General features: G+C 38.4%; 1 protein-coding gene and 1 pseudogene across 1 annotated transcript; one reads left to right on the forward strand and one right to left on the reverse strand.

Moving 5' to 3' along the window:
- The first annotated feature begins 15,784 nt into the window (after nucleotides 1–15,784).
- On the forward strand, nucleotides 15,785–19,141 carry LOC131313854 (uncharacterized; annotated as a pseudogene).
- Nucleotides 19,142–20,244: 1,103 nt separating this feature from the next.
- LOC131314757 (heat shock cognate 70 kDa protein 2-like) lies at nucleotides 20,245–24,671 on the reverse strand. The gene is made up of 3 exons (XM_058343602.1): nucleotides 24,566–24,671; nucleotides 22,882–23,170; nucleotides 20,245–22,092 (listed from the first exon to the last, which is right to left on the reverse strand). The coding sequence occupies exons 2-3, from the start codon at nucleotides 23,093–23,095 to the stop codon at nucleotides 20,423–20,425; spliced, it is 1,884 nt and encodes a 627-aa protein (XP_058199585.1). The 5' UTR covers nucleotides 23,096–23,170; nucleotides 24,566–24,671; the 3' UTR covers nucleotides 20,245–20,422.
- Nucleotides 24,672–25,094: the final 423 nt, after the last annotated feature.

Genomic DNA, 25,094 nt, shown 5'->3' on the forward strand with positions numbered 1-25,094 from the left:
CATGCCGCTCTGAACAAGAGCGTCACTGTATCTTCTTCTGAATAGACGCTTAGCATCTGTTAAAGATCTAAAAAGGGTATAACAATGTAATATGCTTATATAGGACATGTATGAATCTATGCCGCTAGATTGGACATTGTTTCAAAAGGAATCACATTACCCTCTTCCTAAAAAACAAGCAGTAGTGTGATCTACGAAGGGTCTTCTGAGGCAACTCAGGCAAGGCAAGCAAGTTTGAGCTTTGAACGTCCAAATTTTACTTAAAATTAGGGGCTCCCAATTACTATCTACTATTAGCAGGAATAAAAAATAAAGTGGGAGTAAAATTGCTCCATCTATTTCCATATCCATATGATCAAAAAACTTTGATATTTCTTGAGTAAGGGATAAAATTGCAAAAGGGTATCAACCAGTTTTTTTTGGTGGGCCACTCAATACTTCTGCCTGGTAAAACGACATGCATAATTAATATGTGGTGGGTATTAAAGCGCGCGAGGCTCTGTTCGGCACACTGTAAAATAGAAGGCACTACAAGAAATTAAAGTTTAAGAGAGTTATTTGGGACTCCTAAAGTGTCTTTAGGAACAAAAATATCATGCTCTCTTTTCCAACCAAAATGTAATTTTAGTTTCTAAAGTTTTGTCCCAAGCAGCTCCTGTTTCTTATTTGATTATGCAGGCCCTTTAGAGAATACAACTAGAGAAACGTGTTATGTACATTTTAAGATTTAAAACGTGTTTATTTCGATTGGCAATTTTTCCTTTAGTTTTGAAGTATCAAGAGTCTGGAAAAGTACTTCTCTCCAACCTAAGCAAAACTCTTTCCTTGAGACCTCAAAAGCACTAGGCAATCGTCTCTAGACGACCACTTCTGAAGACGAATCCAAAATTTTGTTGCTAAAAGCCTCTTTTTAACTTTTACGGACAGGACTTTCTACACGACCTCATTAACGGTGGAATGTGGTCTCCAAATGTTTTCAGCCGCATAATTTTTACTTTTATGGACGAATAAATTTAGTCTCCAAAGGTGTTAATAATTAACCATTGCAGTGAGGCATGAAGCGTGCAGTAGAAGCATTGAAAGAGTATGCATGTGATTGGATAAAAATAGCTTGAATTTTTAGAGCTCAAAACATACCAAAAACAATGTTGGTAGGGTTTACGGCAACTTGATTCTTCGCAGCACCACTGATCAAACGCTGCGTATCGGTGAATGCAACATACGATGGCGTTTTCCTGTTTCCTTGATCATTCGGTATAATCTCAAAGCGATTGTGCTGCCAAACCCCCACGCATGAGTAAGTCGTTCCCAGATCGATCCCGATCGCCGGCCCTTCTCCTTTTCCGGCCATTTTTTCCTCGATAAACTAGCAGAAAAATCACAGAAATACAGTAGCTGATTAACAAATACCAGAATGCGATGGAGAGGAACTAGTTGCCTTTCAGCTTTATCTAAAGGGTATAGTACTGTAAAACGAGGGGTGTGTTACCAAAATTCTTGTTTTCTTTCCAATCGACGGAGAATCGACGGGAAACCGTATCGTAAAGCTTGCTGGAATGTGGGTGTGAAAAGTAGAGTTTGGTTCCTTGCCGTATTTCAGGACTTCTTTGGAAACAAACAATGAAGTGGATGAAGTATGGGAGAAGATTAACAAAATGGACTTTATTAACCCTCAAAGTAGAAGAACATCCAATCGAGATGATTGAGTGAACAATTACAAGTTAATTCTACTCCTAGAAAAGAAAAGATAAAGGCCTGATTGGCGTTGTTTGTGTGTCCTTGAAACTGCTACTAACTTGTACTTAAATAGGCCTCCTCACATTACATTTGAATTCAAAACTTTCCCCCCAGAGTGGCAGTTGAAAACTTCTTGAATTCTGATTATGAACTTCCTTCAACTGCCGATCATGCCCACGTTGAGAAAATTATCTCGTTGATTGCGGTTTCCATCCTCTTCAATCGTGGAATCATGGGATCCACGCTCATGTGACACCTGTCACTCGATCGACGGTCCAAAGTGCCATCAGGATACGCCACGTGTAGGTCAATCGATGGACCAGACTGTTTATAATTTCACCATCGATTCACCTCTATTCCGAATCATTAAGTCAAGTCCATTCTATCCTCACATTTGTTCATATTTACCCTTGCCACGTGTCACCTAATCGACGGGTAAAAATAGAAATCTTAATTGTGGTACAAACAATGCCCCCCTTATTTGTTTGAGTTAAAAAGACATCATTTAACTCGAATAAATAATTCCTTCGCCTCTTCCAAAAGGCGTGGTTAACACACGAGGCTCGTCCAACGTATACATATTCTCTCGTTTATAAAAATTAGGGCATCGTTTGAAACCATCAACTCCCGAATCGATGGCGCGTAAGAAAGCTCCTCAAGGCAAAGCCATGGCTTCCAAAGCTTTCTCCAAATCGTCGTTTCCTCAGACGACTCAGAAGAAAACACCGAGTTCTCAGAAAACGGAAACCCCAACAGAGTCATATCCCCCAAGGTATCCTCAATGTTTACGGGAGGCACCACAGTTTCCTCTTTATTTTATTTCTGTAGTTGGTTGCCCCTCTAAATTCATTCTGGGCCCTATTTATTCTCCAACCCCTCCTGATTCACTACCAACCTACTATCCGGTGAATTTTGATGAGCCCTTGCTCCTCTCGCTCCCAGGTCTCCATCGCACTGGCTGGAATACCAGAGGGACAATCCGATCATGGCCCTCTGTATTTCCATCTTGGACCAAGTGGGTAGACCGTATGAGGGGATACTTACACCTCTCGTGGCGTGCCATGGGAATTTACGAAACCATAGACCTATCCACACAGGCCTTTGAATTTAACCCTAATTTGATTGCTGCTGCCGCCTGTTTTTGGTCTGTTTCATCCAACACCTTTGTTTTTCCGTACGGCCCCATGAGTCCCACAGTTCTAGACATTGCTCATTTGACTGGCCTACCGTGTATAGGTGCAGAAGTTAACGCTGCTTTGGATCATCGTCCTTGTGATCCACCGTTTGAGGCCTCTACTGATAATTCGTGGAGTTATTCACACTTTATATCCCTTTTTTGCACTTCTGATCTCAGAGAACCATCATTTACTGAGAAAGTGGCCTTCTATTTGTATTGGCTCAACAAATACGTGCTGTGTGTGTCTGGCTTAAAGATCACCAAAGAATATGTCCGTTTGGCCATTTGCTTAGCTCAAGATGCACAGCTTGCTTTAGCTCCCTTTGTACTAGGGACATTATATAAAGGGTTATGGACATTCACAAATAATAAGATCACCAGTAACTGTGGTGGCCCTTTTTGGATTCTCCAGGCATGGTTGTATGCCTATTTTTCATTTCTTAAACCTCTAAGTTATTTTCCAAGAAGGAAAGATGGGGGTAAGTGTTTGAGCTATGCAGAATATTTTTTAGCTCATGATCCCAAGCATGAAGATTCATCTTTCAAAAGGTACTTCACAGCTTTCCATAGTCCTCCTCTCGAGGACTCTCCTACCTGGCTGCCTTTTAAGGACTGTCGGTACTCGTCATCACAAAGGATTGAACCTATCCTCAAATTTTTGGTGCCAGCCCAAACAGTTAATGAATTTTGGGCTAGCGTTTTGATATCAAGATTCCTGTCGATAGGATTCTCCCCCTCGACCACACGCTTTTCCAATTGCAGTTTTGAAGTCTACATGCCAAATCAGTGTGCTCGGCAATTTGGTCTGTCACAAGGGATCCCTGTCCCTCATACACATCCACGGATTAAGGACTTGGCCAAAACGAGGCCAATTGTGACCCAGACCTCTCTAATTACAGAACTGATTGGACAATTTCAAGGCATCAAGGCCAGCTTCCAACTAGCAAGTTTTGTAGCCGAACCCTCTCTTACTTCAGAATTTGAATTGTTTTGGGACTGCATCAAACCCACTATCTTCAATAAAGATTTGAGCAACTGCCTTTTGAGACTTGATCCTGAAGAATCCTCATCAGGTATCTTTCATAAAATCATCCCTCTTTATTTTGTAGACATAGAGTCCTAAACCTTATTAACTATTTCTCATTGTTTTAGTTCCTGAAGAAACTTATGTCCCAAGAGGCCCAAAAGGCCAAGACAAAGGGAAGCAACCCGAGGTTTCACTTCCTTCCAGGAAAAGAAGCAAGACTTCACAAGCTCGAAGTGCTTTGCAAGATCCCCCACTGATGGCGGATGCAATGAAAGGTCTTGATTTGCCAGCTCGACAAGCCAGTTCTCCAGAAATTGCTGAAGATTCTGAGACACTGGTGACATTTAAAAGGGTAATAATTTCATCCTTCTGTCAATTTGGACTATAGATATCATCTGTTACTCCTCCATTGATTTATTTCTTTCACATTTAGAAAACAAGAAGGAGACTGCAATTGGCACCTCCATCAGAGGATGAGAGCAGTAAAGATGAAGGTTTGACTACAAACCAATTAATTCCTGTCAATTTCTTCTTCTATTATTCAATTTGACCTTCCATTTAATATCCCTTTACCTTTAACATGTCCAGCACCAATTCCGGATGAACATGTCAAAATTTCTGAAATGGATCACGAATCAACCTTTCCAGAGGTTCAAACATTTGATCCAATTACTGAGCTTATCTTAAGCTCAATACCTAATTCCCCTGTGACTCTGGGAGTTGATTCCCCTGTGGAACAAGGAACCATTAGTGCTGAGCAACCAGGAATTCATTCTCCAAGTCAGGGAGACAGAGTACGGGAATCTCCTTTTAATCAATCAAAAATTCGTTCTCCTATCCAAGGAGAATGTATGTCAGAGCCCGTAGAACTATTGGTTGAGGCTACTGAACCCTCAGGGCAACAGCAAGTAGAAAGGGGAACCCTCACTCCAGAGTTGATCCTCATCCCTACTACTCCAATAACTTTTTCTCCACCTGCCCATGGGGCTGATGCTGAGTTACCAACTAATTCATCAAACTCTGACTTGGACCTCATGCTGACTAAGACCAAGCAATACTCTGAGTTTTATTCCAAGTCCATTTCTGAGTTTTCTGAATCTCTGACTTCTCCACCACCATCTGAACTTAGTGAGGAAACAAAAGATGAGATAAAAACTTTTTTCGGGCTACTTGAACTTCCACTGTTGGAACTTGCCACTAAACATTCTGTAGCTTTTTCTAGCTGTATCACTTGTTTGATATCCAAGAAAGTTTTCCCACTGTCTGAGCAAATCAAACTTGAAGAATTTGGCTCAATTGTAAAGGAGAGTTTGACAGTAGCGGCCTACTGTCAGAAAGAAATGAAGAGCAAACAAGATACCCTTAATCAATTTGCAGCCATCTCAGCTAATTTGGACACAATGGGGAGCAATATACATCAATTGAAAGATGAGTTGCAACAGATCGAGGATGAAAAGGCAGCCCTTCTTGTTCGTTTGAGTCAGCTTGACAATCAACAAAAGATCTTATTATCACGCAAAGAGTTGATCAGTCAAGAATTGTCCAAGATCTCCTGTGATGAGCAAAGCACTAAGGCCATCATTGCTATGGCCAACACTGATCTTCTGAAATATCAGGAAAAATACAATGCAACCAACAGCAAGTGGAGCTATTTCTCCCAATTGCTCTTAGAAACCAAACTCAGGAATCCATGATTAATTTGTATATTATAACTTATCATTTTGGCCTCTAATGTTTCAGGCATCTCATTAGTTGGACTCTGCATTTTCTTGCAATGTTTAGCCTTGTTTGCAGGCTTTTTACACTTCTTTTCTTGAAATATTGATATTAATTTCGAAGTTGGTTTGTCTTATTCCTGTATTTATCCAAAGTACCAGAATCTTTTAGCAACCCGTGTCCCTAATCGATAGAGGAAATCAACTATTCTTACTCATTTCTTTTGGAATTTGAAATAAACCCATCGAAAGGGTCAATTCATAGGAAATCACGAAACCAACTAACCAAAGTTACTCCTTTCCTTGGTAATTGATGTAAATTGTGGCTAACCATTTCCTTCTTAACCAATGGGATAAACCAATGACAAATCATGGAAAATACCAACCGTCACTTCCTCCATTTCCTGTTAGTGGGGCTGATCATGGGTAATAACTGCTTTTAATTAACTGCTTGGAAACTGAACCATTGTTCACATTTTCCTTATAAATTGGATCTTTGTGGAATGATTACACATCGATCCCTTTCTTTTCAATTGACTTCTCATCTTCATAGTCAAATTAGCACCATGGACATCGATCTAAACACTCCCTCGCCTTCTTTTGATACCATCGATCGGCCACTTTCTCCTACTACAGCCATTTCAGGCTGGGATGATCCTTTGCCTTCTAACCCCCCATCCATTTGGGGTAACAATCTACCCACTGAAAGGGTTGTCGTCAGAATGGAGGATCCTCCTCTATATCCTAATTCGAGTGTTCGACGTTCACACGTCAAAGTCAGTTATCAATTTCCCTGGGTCAGAGACGAACCTCAGGCAATGTTACTGGATTCACTACTTTCTATGCCATATAGGCCAATGCCATTTCAGCTGGCAGAGGCAGGTGGCAAACCTAGCTTGGAAAATCATGAATCCCTTTTCAAGAGGGCCAAAAATCAACAAGCTTATTGGAAGGAAATGGTTAGAAAGCCACTTTTCCCTGTTGGCTTTTCTGATGACCAACCTGACATCTCCCCCTTACCTGAGAACCCTGATTGGTTTCAAGAGTTGGAGAATCTGAGGTATAATCCTCCACTATCTCAAGCCCACGTTGGGTATTCGATTTATAGAGATTCTGATGAAACTACAGCCAAAGAGCTATTGGCTGCTTTTGCTTTTTTGGATATTCACATTCTGGAGGAACATGTCCCCTATTTGAACTTCTTATGGGCATGTGAAACTCTTCAATTTTATGAGAGTAGCCTCATTACTACCCATCTTCATGGGTTCAAATCTGCACTGCCTCTTATAAGGCTTTGGATGAAGACCAGCACTGCCGCTTTCTATGATCCCTTTTGGGTTGATTATGAAGTTCAACATGACAAAGTAGTTAAGCTTCATAACAAAGTGTTAGATTTAAATCACTCCAACTGGGAACTGCCACCAAACTCCTCAAAAGCTCTGTTCAAAAAGCATCAAAACTGGCTTCGGAAGAAAAACCACAAGAGAGCTCACCTCTTGGCTCAAGCTGAAAAGAGTGTAATGGCCATGAGGCCATTAGTAGATAAGAAGATAAAGATGGATGCAGAGGCAATGGCTAGGGACAAAGAGCATTCGTTCCTGACTTATGCTTGGGAAAAATTCCATGTTTTTGTTACTTGGAGTTTCCCACATTATTTTGAGATTATTCGGATTGATGCTGATGGAAATCCTATCAATGCCTGAATTTCCTTTCTAAAATAGGACATTTATGTTTATTTCCTTTTATGAGCAGGAAATGTGACTTGTTTTATTCTAATGAAAAGTTTAGCCTAAATTTATAGGCTTTCAGTGATGGTCTGTTCAAGTCTGAATCATTTGTCCATCCGTCGATTTCATGTTTTCATTCGTCAATTAACTCCCAAGGGGATGGAAAATATGCCTTTAAATACTTTCCATTGATTGTTCTTTCATGGACACTTCCAAGAATAGATTCTAACTGATAAGCACCACCTCTTAGAACTTTTAACACACGAAATGGTCCCTCCCAATTTGGAGACCATTTACCAAAGTACCCTTTCTTTTTCTTATCTAAAGGCAAAATTGCTTTCCAAACCAAATCACCTTCTGCAAATGATTTCTCATGGACTCTTTTATTGTAGACTCTTTCTAAATTCCTTTTCTGTGCTTGTATGTTGTTTAAAGCATCCATTCTGGATTCTTCCAGTCCATCTAATTCTTGATACATTGCTTCCTCAAAATCCATATTGTTTGGGCTATAATGCTTAGCCACTCTGTGAGATATAATATTAACTTCGACGGGTAAAACTGCGGCTTGGCCATATACTAGCTCATATGGTGTAGCCCTGGTGCTCTCCCTTTTTGAAGTCCTATAGGCCCACAACACTCTTTGCAGTAGATCATGCCAATCCCTTGGATTGTCAATTATCATTTTAGATAAAGTATTCTTAATAATTTTATTTGTAGATTCTACTTGCCCATTTGCTTGGGCATAATAAGGAGAAGAATTCAAGATCTTAACTCCATATGAGTTAACATAAGTCATTACTTCATGACCATTGAACACAGATGCTTGGTCAACTGTTATTGTCTCAGGAATACCAAATCGACAGAAAATATGCTCCTCAATGAAATCAATTACTTGTTTCTGTGCTACATTCTTCAATGGGATAGCTTCTGTCCATTTTGTAAAATAATCCGTCGCCACCATTACATACTCATGCTGTTGAGAAGAATGAGGAACTATTTCTCCAATCATATCAATTGCCCATCCCCTGAAAGGCCATGGTTTGACAATTGACTGTAAAGGAAAAGCTGGAACCCTTTGAATAGGTCCATATTGCTGACACTTTTGACACCCCTTAGCATATGAGATACAATCTTTTCTTATTGTTGGCCAATAATAGCCATATCTTTTGAGTAACCATTTCATTTTCTCTCCAGACTGGTGAGAACCACAAGTTCCCTCATGAACTTCACCCATAACTGTCATTGCTTGGGATTTACCAATGCACAGCAATAATACTTCATCTGAAGATTTTCTGAATAAATCATTGCCTACTATAACATAGTTTATGGCTCTTTGCTTTATATTTCTGTCTATTTTCTCCTTTGGGTTCTCTAGAAATTTCCTTATTGGAACCCTCCAATCATCAACCAGATTTATTTCCATAATATCAAAATCATTACTATCTCTTTCAATAGAGAAAGGCAAGAATCTCTTTTGGACCTTTATTAATTTTTCACTTTGCCCTTCTGGAATCCTAATCCCAGAAGCAATTTGTGCCATTTGATTAGCATCACTATTCTCCAATCTATAAACATGTTGTAAATGCACTTCATCAAAATATGTTATTAGAATTTTAACTTTCTGTAGTTGAAATTCTAATAAAGGATGATTGCACTTATATTCGCCTGTTATCTGTCGAATTACCAATTGCGAATCTCCTGCAACATTTAAATACCTAATATTCAATTCTTTTGCAATCTCTAATCCAATAATCAAAGCTTCATACTCAGCTTGATTGTTGGTTAAAATCCTGTTTTCATCTAACTGAAAAGAGAACTGCAAGAATTCTCCTTTTGGGGATGTAAAAACTACACCTGCTCCAACTCCTCTGTCAGTCTTGGAGCCATCAAATGACAACTTCCATGGTTTTATTTCAACCAAATGTATCTCAAATTCATCCTTTTCTATTAATATGTTAGGATGATTCGTTATGAAGTCAGCTAAAGCTTGCCCTTTTACTGCCTTTTGAGGCATGTACTGTAAATCATACTCTATTAAGGATAACAACCATTTCCCTTGTTTACCTCTTAATATGGGCCTTGTTAACATATATTTGATGATGTCCGTTTGTGCAATCACATATACCGTCGATGGTAACATGTAACATCTTAGCTTGGTGGCAGAAAAGTATAATGTCAAGCATAGCTTCTCAATAGGCTTGTATTTTATCTCACATTCATTTAATCTCCTACTAAGATAATATATGGCTTGTTCATGGCCATTTTCATTATCTTGAGCCAAAAGACAACCAATCGACTGGTGTCCTGCTGAGATGTATAATTTTAAAGGCTTTCCATTTATTGGTGGCATCAAAACAGGAGGCCTTACCAATGATTGCTTTAAAAACTCAAATGCCTTCTGATGTTCTCCCTCCCATTTAAAATCTTTCTGAGATTTTAACTTTAAGAGTGGGGAAAAAGCAAGAGTTTTTCCAGACAGATTAGAGATAAATCGCCTAAGAAAATTTACCTGTCCTAGAAACTGTTGGAGTTCCTGTTTATTTGTTGGAGGCTGTGCTTCTATTATAGCTTTTGCTTTATCTTTATCAACCTCAATCCCTTTTTTATGAACCAGAAATCCCAAAAAATTTCCAGCAGTAACCCCAAAAGCACATTTCATTGCATTCATTTTCAGCTTATATAGTCTCATTCTTACCAAGACTTGTCTTAAATAGTCTATATGCTCATCAAATGTATTTGATTTTACCACTATATCATCAATATAAACTTCCATAAACCTTCCAATTAGGTCATGAAAAATCACATTCATTGTTCTTTGATAAGTTGCTCCTGCATTCTTTAATCCAAACGCCATAACAATCCATTCGAATAGTCCAATATATCCTGGACATCTAAATGCAGTTTTGTGTGTATCTTCCTCTGCAATGAATATTTGGTTATATCCAGAATAACCATCCATAAAGGAAAGAAATCGATGGCCTGCGGTTGCATCCACTAGATGGTCTACAACAGGCATATGATACTCATCTTTTGGTGATGCCGTATTCAAATTCCTAAAATCAATGCATATTCTAACCTTGCCATTTTTCTTGATTACAGGAACAATATTTGAAATCCATTCAACATACTTAACAGGCCTAATAAATTTGGCCTTAAATAATCATTCCATTTCTTTCTTTACTTCTTTTTGAACTTCAGGTGTCATCTGTCTTGGAATCTGTTGATATGGGACAAAATCCTCTTTAATAGGAATTTTATGTTCAACTAGTGATCTATTCAAACCAGGCATATCAGGATAATCCCAAGCAAAGCAATCCTTGAATTCTAATAACAAGTACTTCAAACGATCCTTCATTTCATCAGGTAAAGCAGCACATACATGAAGAATTCTAGGATCTTCCTCTGTTCCTACATTAAAATCCTCTAATGGATCTTTTACTTCTGCTTTATAATCATCAAGTTTAGCAGGAGCAGCTTTAAGATCTTCCATAGCTAATTCCTTAACAGACAAAGGACTATCATCAACTACGCAGTCTGCCCAATTACAAGAAATAGGCTCATCAGCCTCTAATTTCCTAGATACAATGAAAGAAAATAATTTCTTAAAAGTAGCTTTTAAAGTAGCTAACTCTTCATTCACATGACTTAGATTGTCACTGATCATGGGAAACCTTTGATGTAAAACCACTAGACCTTAGTATCATGTTAGGTCTAACAAAATCTCCACTTATTTCTTTAAAACCATCAGTAATGTATTTAAGGAATTGGCTTTCAGTAACACTTATTCCCATCGATTTCACTTCTGAACCTTCCACCTTGATTGGCCATAAGTCTTCATCATAAAGACCTGCTTCCACATTGTTAGTATCTGCTTTAAATGGATGTTTGTCTGCCCAGAAAATTTCCATACCGTCGATATCTTTATCCTCTCCTTGTTTCAGAAATATTAATGCCTGATGTAAAGAAGAGGGAACACACCCATTTATATGAATCCAATCTCTGCCTAACAAGGCATTATAATTGGAAGAAGAATCAATAACAAAGAAAGTAGTATTCATCTTTCTGTTTCCAATCTGTAATTGTAAAGAAATCACACCTTTAGCAGGTGAACATCCTCCTGCAAAGTTTCCAACTGTCACTTCTGTTGGAATCAAGTCTGACTCATTTTTATTCAACATCTTCATCATTTTCGAAGGCAAAATGTTTACTATAGCTCCATTGTCAATCAAAACCTTATTAATAGGTTGCCCATTAATGTGAACCATAATATATAATGGCCTTAAATGCCTGACCAAGGCATTTTCGGGAGCCCTCAAGACAACCACGTCTTTTCCTTTTGTGTCTTTCTCAATTTGAATAGACTTCTTTTTTAAGTCTTCCTCTTGGTCACTTATTTTTACTATGGCATCTGCTTTGTCTTCAACATCCCCTTCTAAGCTTGTGGGTTGATTAGGTTTTGCCTGAAAAGTTTTAGGCAAAACTAAAATCATGTTGCAATGAATTCTAGTAGGGGAAACTGACCCGAATTGGATTGTATCCAATGCTTGACCAAAAGAGGTAGATTTTTGAGAATCTGCTTCATTCTTATCATCTTTGAAATCTTCTTTCATCATGTCTGAACTGTTAACTGACAGAAGATCATCATCTTCATCATCTTCTAACAATACTTGTTGAAATTCTGTCATTTTCTTTTTTAAACTCTTCTTGCATTCTGCCTTTTGCTCCTTAATTGATAGAACAGGAGAAGCACTTGAGCTTTGCCCCCCAAGCCTTTGGGTGACAGCTGGTTTGATTGTTTGCCCCCCAGGTTTTTCAGTTTCCTTTACCTGTTGTTTAGGCACTGTTCCAGTTGGTGCATTAGACTCTCTAGTCCATACCATGGGAGCTGCCCGATTTAGAACTGTTCTAGCCTTCATTTCAGGCCACTGTGTTGAGTCCATCATCACCTGTTGATCTCTCCTTTCTCTTTCTGAAATCTTCCTTTGTAACCTTCTTTTCTGAGTATTAGTAATGGGCTCAAATTCCCTTACACTTGGGAATTTAGGATGTCTTACTGTATCCCATCCATGATGCTCCATATTTGGTGGAATTACCATTCTCCCTTGATATCCACCTCTGACAAAAGGCATTCTTCCCCTTGATTTCATACCTCTTGGGTAGAAGCCTCTTCCCCTTCCATTCATAAATGAAGGTGGATATATTAGGTCTGTATCTGGTTTCCCTGGTAATGCTGGAATCACAGGATATCCTTTAAATAGGAATGGTCCATCATCTTCCCCATACCATTTGATTGATTCAGAGGGTATAAAAATTCCAGGGTCTTCACCTTCAAAAATTAACTTTGGTCCCACATAGATCTGCAAATCACTACTTCCCATGGTATTGAATCTAATGGAACCTTTAGCATAGGTACCATTGTACTCTTTTTCTGCAATAACCTCTTCCCCTTTCTTGATTTCCTCATCACATCTTAGGCAAAAATAATTCTCAAACTTCTGCCTCATCTGAACTTCCTCTTCTCCTTCCATAATTTATTTTTCTTCTTGAATCCTTCTTTCAATATGAGATGCCATTTTTCCTTTCTTCATCCTGGCAGTCACCATGTTGACCTCTACCAAGGGAAAAGGGTCAATATCGATCCCCATTACTTCTTTATTTCCCTTAGCGTATTGTAACAGACCTTTCTGGATCAGATCCTGCACACAATTCCGAAATGTAACACAGTTGTTAGTATTGTGTCTGAAAGAGCTATGCCACTTACAATAATCCTTTCCTTTTCTATCCTTTTCAGGAGGGATCATATGCCCTGGTGACAAAGTTAAGAACTTTTGATTAATTAGTTCATCAAATAATTGATCAGCTTTGGACAAATCAAATGAGTATTGTCTAAAATTAGCTTGATTTCTCCTGTTAGGATGAGATGAGGGCATATTTACAGGCTTCTCAGCCTTTGTCAAAGTATCACAAACAATTGGCGTTTTGCCAATTACTTGGGCGACATCAATTTCCACATCACCCTCTATATCTTGATAATAAGTTCCAAGTGATTTGCTTTTCCTGTACTCTCCTTCCATCAGAATAGCCTCATATCCAATGGCTTTGGAAGTAAAATCAAATAAATCTCTAAATTCAGTTCCAGTAAAATGTTTCTAAAAATCATAATCTAACCCTTCCTGGGCTATCTTTACTATTTCAGATTCAGGGATATAAAACTGACACTGATTCCTAATCTTTTTGAATCTGTTCATATATTGTTCGACAGACTCTGAAGGCTTTTGTTTGATTTTAGCCAAGTCTGCTACTGAAATTTCTGGTGCATGCCTAAAGAATTGAGTATGGAACTGTTCTTCCATTTCCCTCCATGAATGAACAGAATTTGGAGGCAAGTTAATAAACCAAGAAAAAGCAGTTCTAGTAAGAGAATGAGGAAACAATTTTAATTTCAGAGCCTCATCTAAATCCGCTTCGCCTATTTGCAGGCAAAATCTTCCAACATGCTCAATTGTTGATTGATTTTCTTCTCCATTAAAAAGAACTAAATCTGGGATTCTATAATGCCTAGGAAAAGGCACATTATCAACCCAATTTGGATATGGTTTTCTAAACATAGGTTTTTCGATTCTTCGTAATCCAAGGCCATACATGTCTTGCATAATATTCGTGAGCTGAGCCCTTAAATAAGGCTCTTGAATTCTTCCAATTTGATTTGGAGGAACAAGAGTTTCAGGCCTAATATCATATCCATATGGATAATCTTGTCTTCTTACGTTTGGTGGATCATACCCATAAAGATTTGGATCACCATTAGCCATACCTGGAATATTCCTATTATCATTCCTAAAAGCATGCGCACTTTGCCCTCCATGGGCATTATTTCCAATGTTCCCAGTCTCTATTCCCATAGGGACAGTAGTTGGTAAATTTTGATAAAAACTCTGGTTTTGACCATTGCTAACATTATTTGGAACTCTATTCATGCCGGAAAAAACAGTTTCAAAAGTTGGATTTTCCAATACCTGTGTAGTAGGTATTTCAGCACTACGGTTAGCATATCCACTGGTCTGTCCAGGGTTAACATTTACGTTAACTGGGACTTCCACCATTGGTTGATTTTGAACCACTGCTGCCTTAAACATAGCCATCAGAGTTTTGGCTACTTCACTTTCTGGATCATTTAAAATCCTCGCAAATTTTTGAACCAAATCACGTGACTCACTTTCTAGGCCAATTGGTTGGCCTACTTCTGGACTTCTCTGGTCTGGATTTCCAGTATTAACTCCATTTGCCTCACTTCCACCATTAATGTTGGCAGAATTATTGTCATGGTTGCCATCTGTTGGCAATTGATTCCTAGTCTTTGGTGCCATTACTCACTTCCAAATTAGTAAGTGCCCTCCTTCTAGCGCCAAAATTGTTACCAAAATTCTTGTTTTCTTTCCAATCGACGGAGAATCGACGGGAAACCGTATCGTAAAGCTTGCTGGAATGTGGGTGTGAAAAGTGGAGTTTGGTTCCTTGCCGTATTTCAGGACTTCTTTGGAAACAAACAATGAAGTGGATGAAGTATGGGAGAAGATTAACAAAATGGACTTTATTAACCCTCAAAGTAGAAGAACATCCAATCGAGATGATTGAGTGAACAATTACAAGTTAATTCTACTCCTAGAAAAGAAAAGATAAAGGCCTGATTGGCGTTGTTTGTGTGTCCTTGAAACTGCTACTAACTTGTACTTAAATAGGCCTCCTCACATTACATTTGAATTCAAAACTTTCCCCCCAGAGTGGCAGTTGAAAACTTCTTGAATTCTGATTATGAACTTCCTTCAACTGCCGATCATGCCCACGTTGAGAAAATTATCTCGTTGATTGCGGTTTCCATCCTCTTCAATCGTGGAATCATGGGATCCACGCTCATGTGACACCTGTCACTCGATCGACGGTCCAAAGTGCCATCAGGATACGCCACGTGTAGGTCAATCGATGGACCAGACTGTTTATAATTTCACCATCGATTCACCTCTATTCCGAATCATTAAGTCAAGTCCATTCTATCCTCACATTTGTTCATATTTACCCTTGCCACGTGTCACCTAATCGACGAGTAAAAATAGAAATCTTAATTGTGGTACAAACAGGGTGGAATAGGACGACTTTTTAAAGGAAGCCATTATTTCAAGAATGTTAGAAACGTGTTTAATTTGTAGCTGTTTTTGAAAATACTTTTGATAGTGAGAGATGGTTTCTGAGATTAATGTGTGTTTTAAGTTTTAACTCCCTCAAGTCGATGTCATTAATCATTGAAGTTTGTAGGTTCTGGGCGGGTACCACACACGTGGTACCCCGTCGGTGATCCCATCCGTCGGGTGAGGGCAGAGAGATTGAGGAATTAAACTTGGGCAAGATGGTTGGAATCATTAACGGGTACCACCACGTTGTACCTGCTCGCACGAAAACCAGTTTCACCAACATACACAATGTTGTTGCTGAAAACAAAAATTCGTCGACGGCGGCGCTGATGTCGAGAAATGTTTTTACCAACGCTAAATGAATGGCGTTGGCAAATGCATGAGGGTTTAGCGACTACCAAAAGTGTTGGCAAAAGAATTCTAGCCAACTTTTTTTACATACTTTTGCCTACCGGTAATTGCATTGGCAAAAAGAATTTTGGTTCTGCAAATTTATTACTGTATTATAATTAGAGAATAAATTCTTTACACCGCCGGTGTAAACATTTGTTTGTGTAAACATTTGTTTCCTCCAAATCAGTTGTATTGCGCCACGTTGCCATGTTTTATTAATTGGGACCACTATTTTGACACGTGTCGCAATGCAATTGATTTGGAGGAAACAAATGTTTACACCGCCGGTGTAAAGAATTTATTCTCTTATAATTACAAGGTCAGAGATAGTGGATTTCCACTAAAAAAAAAAGAAAAGGGACAGAGTTGGTGCAAGAAAAAAACAGACCAGAAACCTAAGCAACGTAGGAAACACAGAGCATACTCCACACCAAACAAAACACCTGCAGCTAACGAGAAAAAAATACAAGGAGCCTATGTTTCCATTAGAACCAGGGACGGATTCAAAAATGTTGTTTAGTGGGGGCACCTTGTTAATCATAGTGGCGAAAATTTACTTTTCAAGTTAACCACAATAAGATCGTTACATAATTAAGGTATACAATGCAAACTACAAAAATATATAACACATACTTTCACTTAAATTATGTAAAAATAAGCACAAAATCTCAGAAAAAATTTGAGAGTATGTTTTACATGTACATCGACAAGTTTTAGAATGATCGATATAGTTTTATTAATGATATTATTTTAAAATATTACTCTTAGACGGTTAAAAATAAGTACAATTAAGAAAGAATCAATCTAAGTATACAAATAGTTCGAAAATCAACAAGTATAAATGCACCGTATGACGAAATTGAAACATAAAACTAGTTTTATATGTATATTTTCAAGATATATGCACTTGTTTATGTATAATAGCACACTTAATTTCATAATTATGCAAAATATACGAAAATATAACAAAATTATTTTAGTTTCGAGCGGGGGCACGTGCCCCCCTTTCCCTCCGTCCTTGATTGGAACACAGAATCTGGTTTCTACAACTCCTTTTACTTAAATACCCAAAAAAAAAAAGTAAAACAAAAAAACAGAGCACCTTTTATTAATTTGACTGAGTTTTGTAGGGAGTAGCACGAAATTATTCTTATGGATATGTAAAATCATTTGTCATTAACCATCCTAGTTTTTTTTCCTAACGAGAGAGAGAGAGAGCAAACCGGTGGAGTTATCCGGGGATGAGCGGCGCGTTGAGCAAAGGAGAGCGCCGAACAAACCCAATCGATTGGGTTTGGGTTTATATGTGTTGTGTTGTGTTGTGTTACCCAATATGAGTCTCTCTAGAGTGGAAATTCACCCTTTGAATCTAGGGACCTCTTCTTTCCTTTTGAAGTAATGACCAGCCATATTTCATATACTCCATACATAAATGTTTCCTAATCAAAATCAAATTCTAGTTAGTCTTAATCTCCGAGTTCTACCCAATCAAATTGCCGACCCAAATAACTTGGGCTCCACCCGATATTGATCCACCCGATATTGATCTCCCTACATTGTCTGACTGCCTTTATTACACTTCTTTCCAAAAACCCAACACCTCTAGGATCGATCTCCCCAACTAGCTACTTAGCTCTATCTTACTTTGCACTTCTTAAATCAGATGGGCGCCAAAACATATCTGATTATGGTCCTGTCTTGCAAAGTCAATAATATTACGTAAAAAAATTATAGTAGAACCTAATAATAAGAACCAATTAAGCTCAACTAAGAACTAACAACATAAGATATTGACATTTCTATGTATCAATATTTTGTGCTTATCACCTTTTCTACAGCATAAGTCTTCGTATTTATGTCCGGTTATTTTTCTTCTACAGATAGAAGATTCAAGTTATCCAACTGGAGCCGACCAAAAAGCAATTGACCCGTTTCATTTGGTTGTAAAGTATAATTATCGAAGTCATGAATTGCGTAATCAATTACATAAATGTAGTAGAATCATTGGGTAATACGTTTTCTTGTGATAGAATAGGCATTGTACTATTGGAGCATTCACAATGTACTAACCAAAATTGGATAATCAAAAGTTTTCACATCACCTTTTGGTTAAAAATATGCATGTAATTTGATAAAATAGCAGTGTTCATGGGATTGAGCTTGTTCCATCACCCAATCTCATGGGTCTTGATGAGGAAGAGCAGAGCAAGTGGGTGGAACTTACGGGCAGGGATTTGAATTTCTCTCTCCCACCGGAAGCAAGGGACTATAGTTCTTGGAGGAACCTTTCCAACACTGATTTTGAGCTTGAGAAAGAGAGACTACTTCCTACATTGAAGAGGAATCCACACCCCCAGCCCAAGAAATTACTAAACAGGTCCGGATTAAACTTGTCAACTCAGCCATCGAACCATGTGAATGGTAATGGAATAGACATATTACCAGTTTATAACAAGAGTAGGATCGAAGGAGATGTTTCCACATGCTAATGACGATGATTACCGTTTGACCATAAATCTGCATTCCAATTGACATTAGTGGAGTAATGAGGAATATTGTGTACGAGCCTGTTATGGCTGCTAAAACTATCTATGAGGATGACGAAGGATATTTGATCGTCATCACCTTGCCCTTTGCGGACCCCGAAAGCGTGAAAGTTCACTGGTGGAACAATCTCACTCATGGTAATGTGAAAATATCTTCTGCGAGTACAGCTTGCATGCCTTTCGTCCACAGGAATGATAGAACATTCAAACTCACTGATCCATCTCCTGAACAATGTCCTCCGGGGGAATCCAAAAGGGAAATTCCTCTTGCTACTCGAATTCCAGATGATGCCAAGCTAGAAGCGTACTTTGACAAAAGTGGAACAGTGCCAAAACACCGGGTGGGACCTGAGGAACACGAGATTCCCGTTTGCCTTCGCCCTCCCAACGATTTTTTGTTGTCTTGATCGAGGCATTTGGTGGGAGAATTGTACGGATATATATTGTTGTCAAATTCTTTTTACTTACTATATCCCAAAAAACAAAACTCGGAAAAAAGTTTTATCCTCGCTAATTTAGGTAGTCCTTTTCAGTTTCTGGATAATAACTTATTGTTATGGTTTTGTATTTTGGCAATTGGATAGAGTAGTCTGGGATTGTACCCGAGCTTAGAAGTTTTAGTGCGAAGGTCAATGGTAAGGATTGCGTTACTTTGTTGCTAATCTTATACTACTATTTGCCAGTTTCTGGAAACAGCTTGATACCAAATTATCTTCTGGTGCTCCAGGTTTCTGGAAACATACAGTGCATGAATGTTGCCATGGCCTTCATATTTTGTGATGCATGAGGGAATTACGTAATAGATACTGGTGGGTTTGTATATCAATTTGCAGAGTTTGATTCCGTTAATTTATTTTCTCCCATGACAACAGTTGTGGATTTGGGAATGTTAATTTATACTGTACTTTTTTGACATAATTGGCAGCGTAAAAAGAATGGATGTCTGGTGTACAACACTGCTGGTATGAGTTATTTGCTCATGAATATATGATATCTAAGCATATTTTGTGCTCATGCTTCTACTATTGTGTTTGAGTACCGTACTCGTCAATCAACCGTCACCTACCACAAATAATTCATCTTGTACAGTAATCTTACTTCTGGGTTCACTCTTTTTTTTCTTCTGATTTGAGATGGCTTACAAGCATGAGTGATGGATCTTGACTAAAAATTTGGATGCAACCCGTAAGAATCCAATGATGCAACAATTTGTTGAAGGATTATATATTCGAACAGTCGAGTTTCTACAGAGTACTACTTCATATAATATCTTGACTAAAATTCTTATGGTTAGCCAAGAAAGAAACAACTAAACTACTCTATTTAAGAGTGCTACATAGGCTCATATACTAGGTTTGGAGGTTATATTTAACCAATGTGGCACAAACTCCAACACTCTACCGCACGTGCGAGTCATGTGCGACCCATGACTCGCACGTAGAGAAGTAAACAAAGAATCCATAATACTTGGATCATAACAAACAATTGTGCACTTATGACAAAAACAAGTGGAAACAAATTCTCTGAAATCCTAGCTCTGATATTATGTTAAAACATCCAACTCCAAACCAATTGACAAGATGTAGAGAGTCCGCCCATGCTCACATACTATGTTTAAAGGTTATCTTTAACCAACGTGGGACAAGTACTTCGATTACTTATTGCTACTTTGCTCATAGCAATCCCACCAGAGAACCATCACAGGCTCGTTTGAAAAATAAAGAGTAATCCGAACATTTTTACTGGCAAAAACAACCCTTTCACCATCTATTTGTAGGAAATGACATAGCTAGTAAAGATGCGAGAATAGTGTTTCTGAAGCAAAACCAAAAACCCAAAACAAAAAATACCTAAATAAAGAAAGGAAATACCCAAAAGGTACTACATTTAATTTGCAGAGGACAACTGAAATCCTCAAAGTGAAGATTCGAACATCGTAATCAACTTATTCATAGCAATTATAGGGTTGCAAATTCCCTCCAATTCCTGCAACTTATACTCAAACTCCTCCGTCTCCGCAAGCTCGTTCCCATCCAACCACTGAATTGCTTGCTCAAACGCAGCTTCAATCTTCTTCTTGTCAGCTGGAGGAATCTTCGCTCCATTCTCCTCATCCCTAATAATGTTCCTCATTGTATAAGCGTAATCCTCCAGCGCGTTCTTTGCCACCACTTTCTTCTTGTACTCCTTATCTTCCGACTTGTACTTCTCAGCCTCATGCACCATTTTCTCAATCTCCTCTTTTGACAACCTGCCCTTATTGTTCGTGATCGTGATCTTCTTCTTACGTCCGGTAGTTTCGTCCTCTGCAGACACATTAAGAATACCGTCCACATCGATATCAAAACAAACCTTGAGCTTACTGACACCCCTAGGAGCAGGAGGAATTCCAGTGAACTCGAATTCGCCCAATAAGTTGTTGTCTCTGGTTTGAGTTCTTTCCCCCTCATAGACTTTAATCAAAGCAGAGGTTTGGTTATCAGTGCAAGTAGTGACAACCCTCTCTTCCTTCGTCGGAATGCTGGTGTTTCTCGGAATCGATACCGTCATAACCTCACCTTGAGTTTCATAACCAAGGGAAAGCGGAGTGACATCCAACAACAAAACTAAATCCTGAACTTTCTCATTCCGCTCACCACTCAAAATAGCGGCTTGAATCGCAGCACCATAAGCTACAGCCTCATCAGCGTTAATGTTTTTGAATAGCTCCTTCCCATGGAAGAAATCCTGCAACAATTGCCGGACCTTGGGAATCCTAGTGGACCCACCAACAAGAACAACGTTGTCGACATTGCTCTTGTCCATTTTTGCATCCCTCAAACAACCTTCCACTGGCTCCATACACTTCCTGAACAAATCAATGTTGAGCTCCTCGAACCTGGCCCGAGTAATCGTCGAGGAAAAATCAATCCCCTCATATAATGCATCGATCTCGATCGTAGTTTCAGGTGTCGAGGAAAGAGTCCTCTTAGCTCTTTCACAAGAAGTCCTCAACCTCCTTAAAGCTCTTGGGTTCCCACTAATATCCTTCTTCAGCTTTCTCCTGAATTCCTGAACGAAATGGTTCACCATTCTGTTATCGAAGTCCTCACCCCCCAAATGGGTATCTCCGCCAGTAGCTTTAACCTCGAATTTACCTTCTTCGATGATTAATAGAGAGACATCAAATGTTCCGCCCCCAAGGTCAAAGATAAGCACATTTTTCTTACCGTTGCTACTAGCTTTGTTGTCGAGACCATAAGCGATGGCAGCTGCAGTGGGCTCGTTGATTATCCTCATGACGTTGAGACCGGCGATGACTCCGGCGTCTTTGGTGGCTTGTCGCTGAGAATCATTGAAGTAGGCGGGAACGGTGATGACGGCATTATTGACTGTGGTGCCGAGGTAATCCTCGGCGATTTCTTTCATTTTTCCGAGGACCATTGAGGAGATTTCTTCGGCGGAGAATTGTTTCTCTTCATACTTGTATGTTACTCCTATAATGGGTTTGTCGTCTTGATCGGGTGTGACCTTGAATGGCCATAGTTTTATATCGCTCTCAACAGTGGCGTCACTATATCTTCTTCCGATTAGACGCTTAGCATCTGGAAAATACAAAATTTCAACAACTAATGAGATACTAGAGATATGTGTTAAAGATCTAACAGGGTATAACAACGTAGAAAATGGATACAAAACATGAAATTATGCCGCTAGTTTAGATACTGTTTCAGAAAGGGAATCACATTCCCTACCGGCTACAGAGCTAGGCAAGGCAAACAAGGTGTGATTTTTGAACCTCTAAAATTTACTTCAGAATAGAGGCTCCTAATTATAATAGGTCAAAATTAGATCTGCGCTTAGGTTGAATAGGAGGATATTCTTGTATTTACCAACAAAATCTTTAATCGTTGTACAGAGAAATTGGGGCTGTGGAGATATTGATGGGTTCAAATAGAACACTTGTCAAAAATAGCACCAAAGTTGAAAAAAAAAATCATACTATAAGAGAAGACGATGAAAAAATATTTCTTTCAAACTTTTTCGCGTTTAGTGAATTTTTTTTTGCTTTTGATTTTAATTTTTTACATTTTAACTCTCTTCAATGATTAATTTAAAATTTTAATGTGAATTTAACCAAAATTTAAAAAAGACGTACAAAGATTTTGGCCAAATAATTTATTCGTATAGTGGGAGTTAAAGAATATCATCATTTATTTGGAGGGGGCCTCAATACTTCTACATGTATGGTTAAGATGTAGAAAGCACGTGAAAAAATTAAAAAAATAGTAGCACCGTAAGATAGAAGGCATAAAGCGTGCAAGAGAGAATAACAAAAGAATATGCATGTAATTGGATAAAAGTAGCTTGAATTTTTAGAGCTTAGAACATACCGAAAACAGTGTTGATAGGGTTGGCGGCGACTTGGTTCTTCGCAGCATCGCCAATCAAACGCTGCTTATCGGTGAACGCAACATAAGATGGCGTCGTTCGGTTTCCTTGATCATTTGCTATAATCTCAACACGATCGTGCTGCCAAACCCCCACGCAAGAGTAAGTCGTTCCAAGATCGATCCCGATTGCCGGCCCTTCTCCTTTTCCAGCCATTTTTTCGTCAATAACCACACAGAATTACAGACAATAGAATGCTAGGGAGTGAAAATAGTTACACTTGAGCTTTATCTGTAGAATGGGACACAAGAGTACGAGTGTCGATCAGCATTTTTCAATAACGGAATTAGAGTTGCACTTTATTCCAAAACCATAGGGAGACGAATTGGTCATTAGCAAAACTCAGGGAGGTCATATGCCAAATGGCCAAATCATAGGGATGACCGGCGAGTAATCCATACTTTGCCCTTTTAAGAATGCATCAATCATTCATCTTTTGGTTGGGCCAATATACTTATTTTCATGTATGAGCCTTCATGATTTCTATTCGATAAAAACTGCAAGCAGTTAAAATAATAGCATCGATAAAGTTCTGAAAATACAACTAATCCCTATTATATGCTTCGTTGAGGATAATACAAAGCAGACAAAATAATTGAAAGAAAGCCTACACACACACAATCCCTATATGCAAGTTTTTATTATCCAGTAATTTTCTTTAAAACAAAGGGCGAATTCATGTGCTTTCTTATAGTTATACTCAAATTCGCTATAAAATGAACAAAGCAATGGTCGGTGACACACAAATCGGCCCTCCATGATACATGAACAGTTACTCCATGAAAAACTTGTAAGTTGCTTCTAAAGCCTCTCATTCGCAGTTTTCACACAATGTTCGACGATAAATTGTAATTTTCTAAGATTGCAAATACCCAGATGGGTTTTAGTAACTCAGTGGATTATGCACACCCCTGACCCATTAATTCACTACCATGTGGCCGCCGAGCCACCTCGACCGGAATCTAATTCGACATTTTATTGACCAATGTGAAGGTATTTTTATTTTAGGGTAAAACTCAAAATGAAAAGAATCCAATCAAAATAGAACCTTAATTCCACAAAAAAGCAGGGTACATCATATGGAAAACAGGGTTGTACTGGTAAATTAAGGACTGAAAGAGTTGAGTCCACCCACTTCCATGATAAATACCACTAAACTGGACTGTTAACTATTCAAAATAGGACGACAAGAAATTCTCCAACTACTGTATTTAACAGATGGTTCAAATGTTGCTATAATTTGATATCGTCTTCCACATGGTGCACTAAGTAAAAAAAAAACTGTATCCTTTACTTTAAAGGCCATCCAAACAAAAACACTTCTCCAAAGTTTGGGTTCCTCTCTACAGGGGCGAGAGAGAGAGAGAGAGAGAGAGAGAGAGAGAGAGAGAGAGAGAGTGTGTGTGTGTTTTGATATTCACTCTCAATTATTTGGGAACAGAAAGTTTGTGTTCCTCTAATGCATTGCAGTACAGAAACATAAACCACATTTTAACATAACCCCAAAATAAAAAAGCAACGGTGGTTAAGAGAGAGAGAGAGAGAGAGAGAGAGGTAACACGATTAGAATGTTGCAAGTAAACTTGTAAAGAGCATTAGAGGGAGATATGGAAGTATGGGACTTACCTTGGAGAAGAAGAAGCGGTGGTGATCGGAGAGACACAGAGAGAGAGAGTGAGTATAGAGTGGAAAGTTTTACCTAAACAGACTACAGAGGATACATTTATGTGGGAGGGGCTCGTGGGCTGAGAGATGTACTACTACAATGGGTGGTTTTGCTTCAGGAGTAAGCAAAAAGGACTTTTTTTTATTATTCAATTTTTTTATATTTATTAATTTTCCGTTTTGTGATTTATTAATTTTTCTCTTTGAAAGAAATCGAAAAAGTAGAAAAAAATTGATCCAAACATAATGTTTTTTAAAAGACAAAAATGGTCTTTTTATCTATATTTGAAAATTTATGAATTTTAATCATAATTTTTTACTTTTTCGAATCTTCGCATTAAAACGAATCAATTATGTTATGTTTGGATTGATTTTTGAATTTTTTTTTGAAAAATAATAAGGGTAATAAGTAGAGAAAGATAGATAGAAAAATGTTAGAAGTAGGAAAAGTTTATAAGAAATCTAGACAGAATTTTTTGAAAAATTCTTT

This window comes from Rhododendron vialii, chromosome 13a (assembly GCF_030253575.1).
Source record: "Rhododendron vialii isolate Sample 1 chromosome 13a, ASM3025357v1".
Classification (NCBI taxonomy): domain Eukaryota; kingdom Viridiplantae; phylum Streptophyta; class Magnoliopsida; order Ericales; family Ericaceae; genus Rhododendron; species Rhododendron vialii.

What these genes read in the sequence shown, in the direction of transcription:
- LOC131314757 (XM_058343602.1), bottom strand. Translation starts at nt 23,095, where the DNA reads ATGGCTGGAAAAGGAGAAGGGCCGGCAATCGGGATCGATCTTGGAACG. An exon ending in CCCTATCAACACTGTTTTCG is followed by an intron (nt 22,093 to 22,881) that starts GTATGTTCTAAG and finishes TGTATTTTCCAG; the next exon opens with ATGCTAAGCGTCTAATCGGA.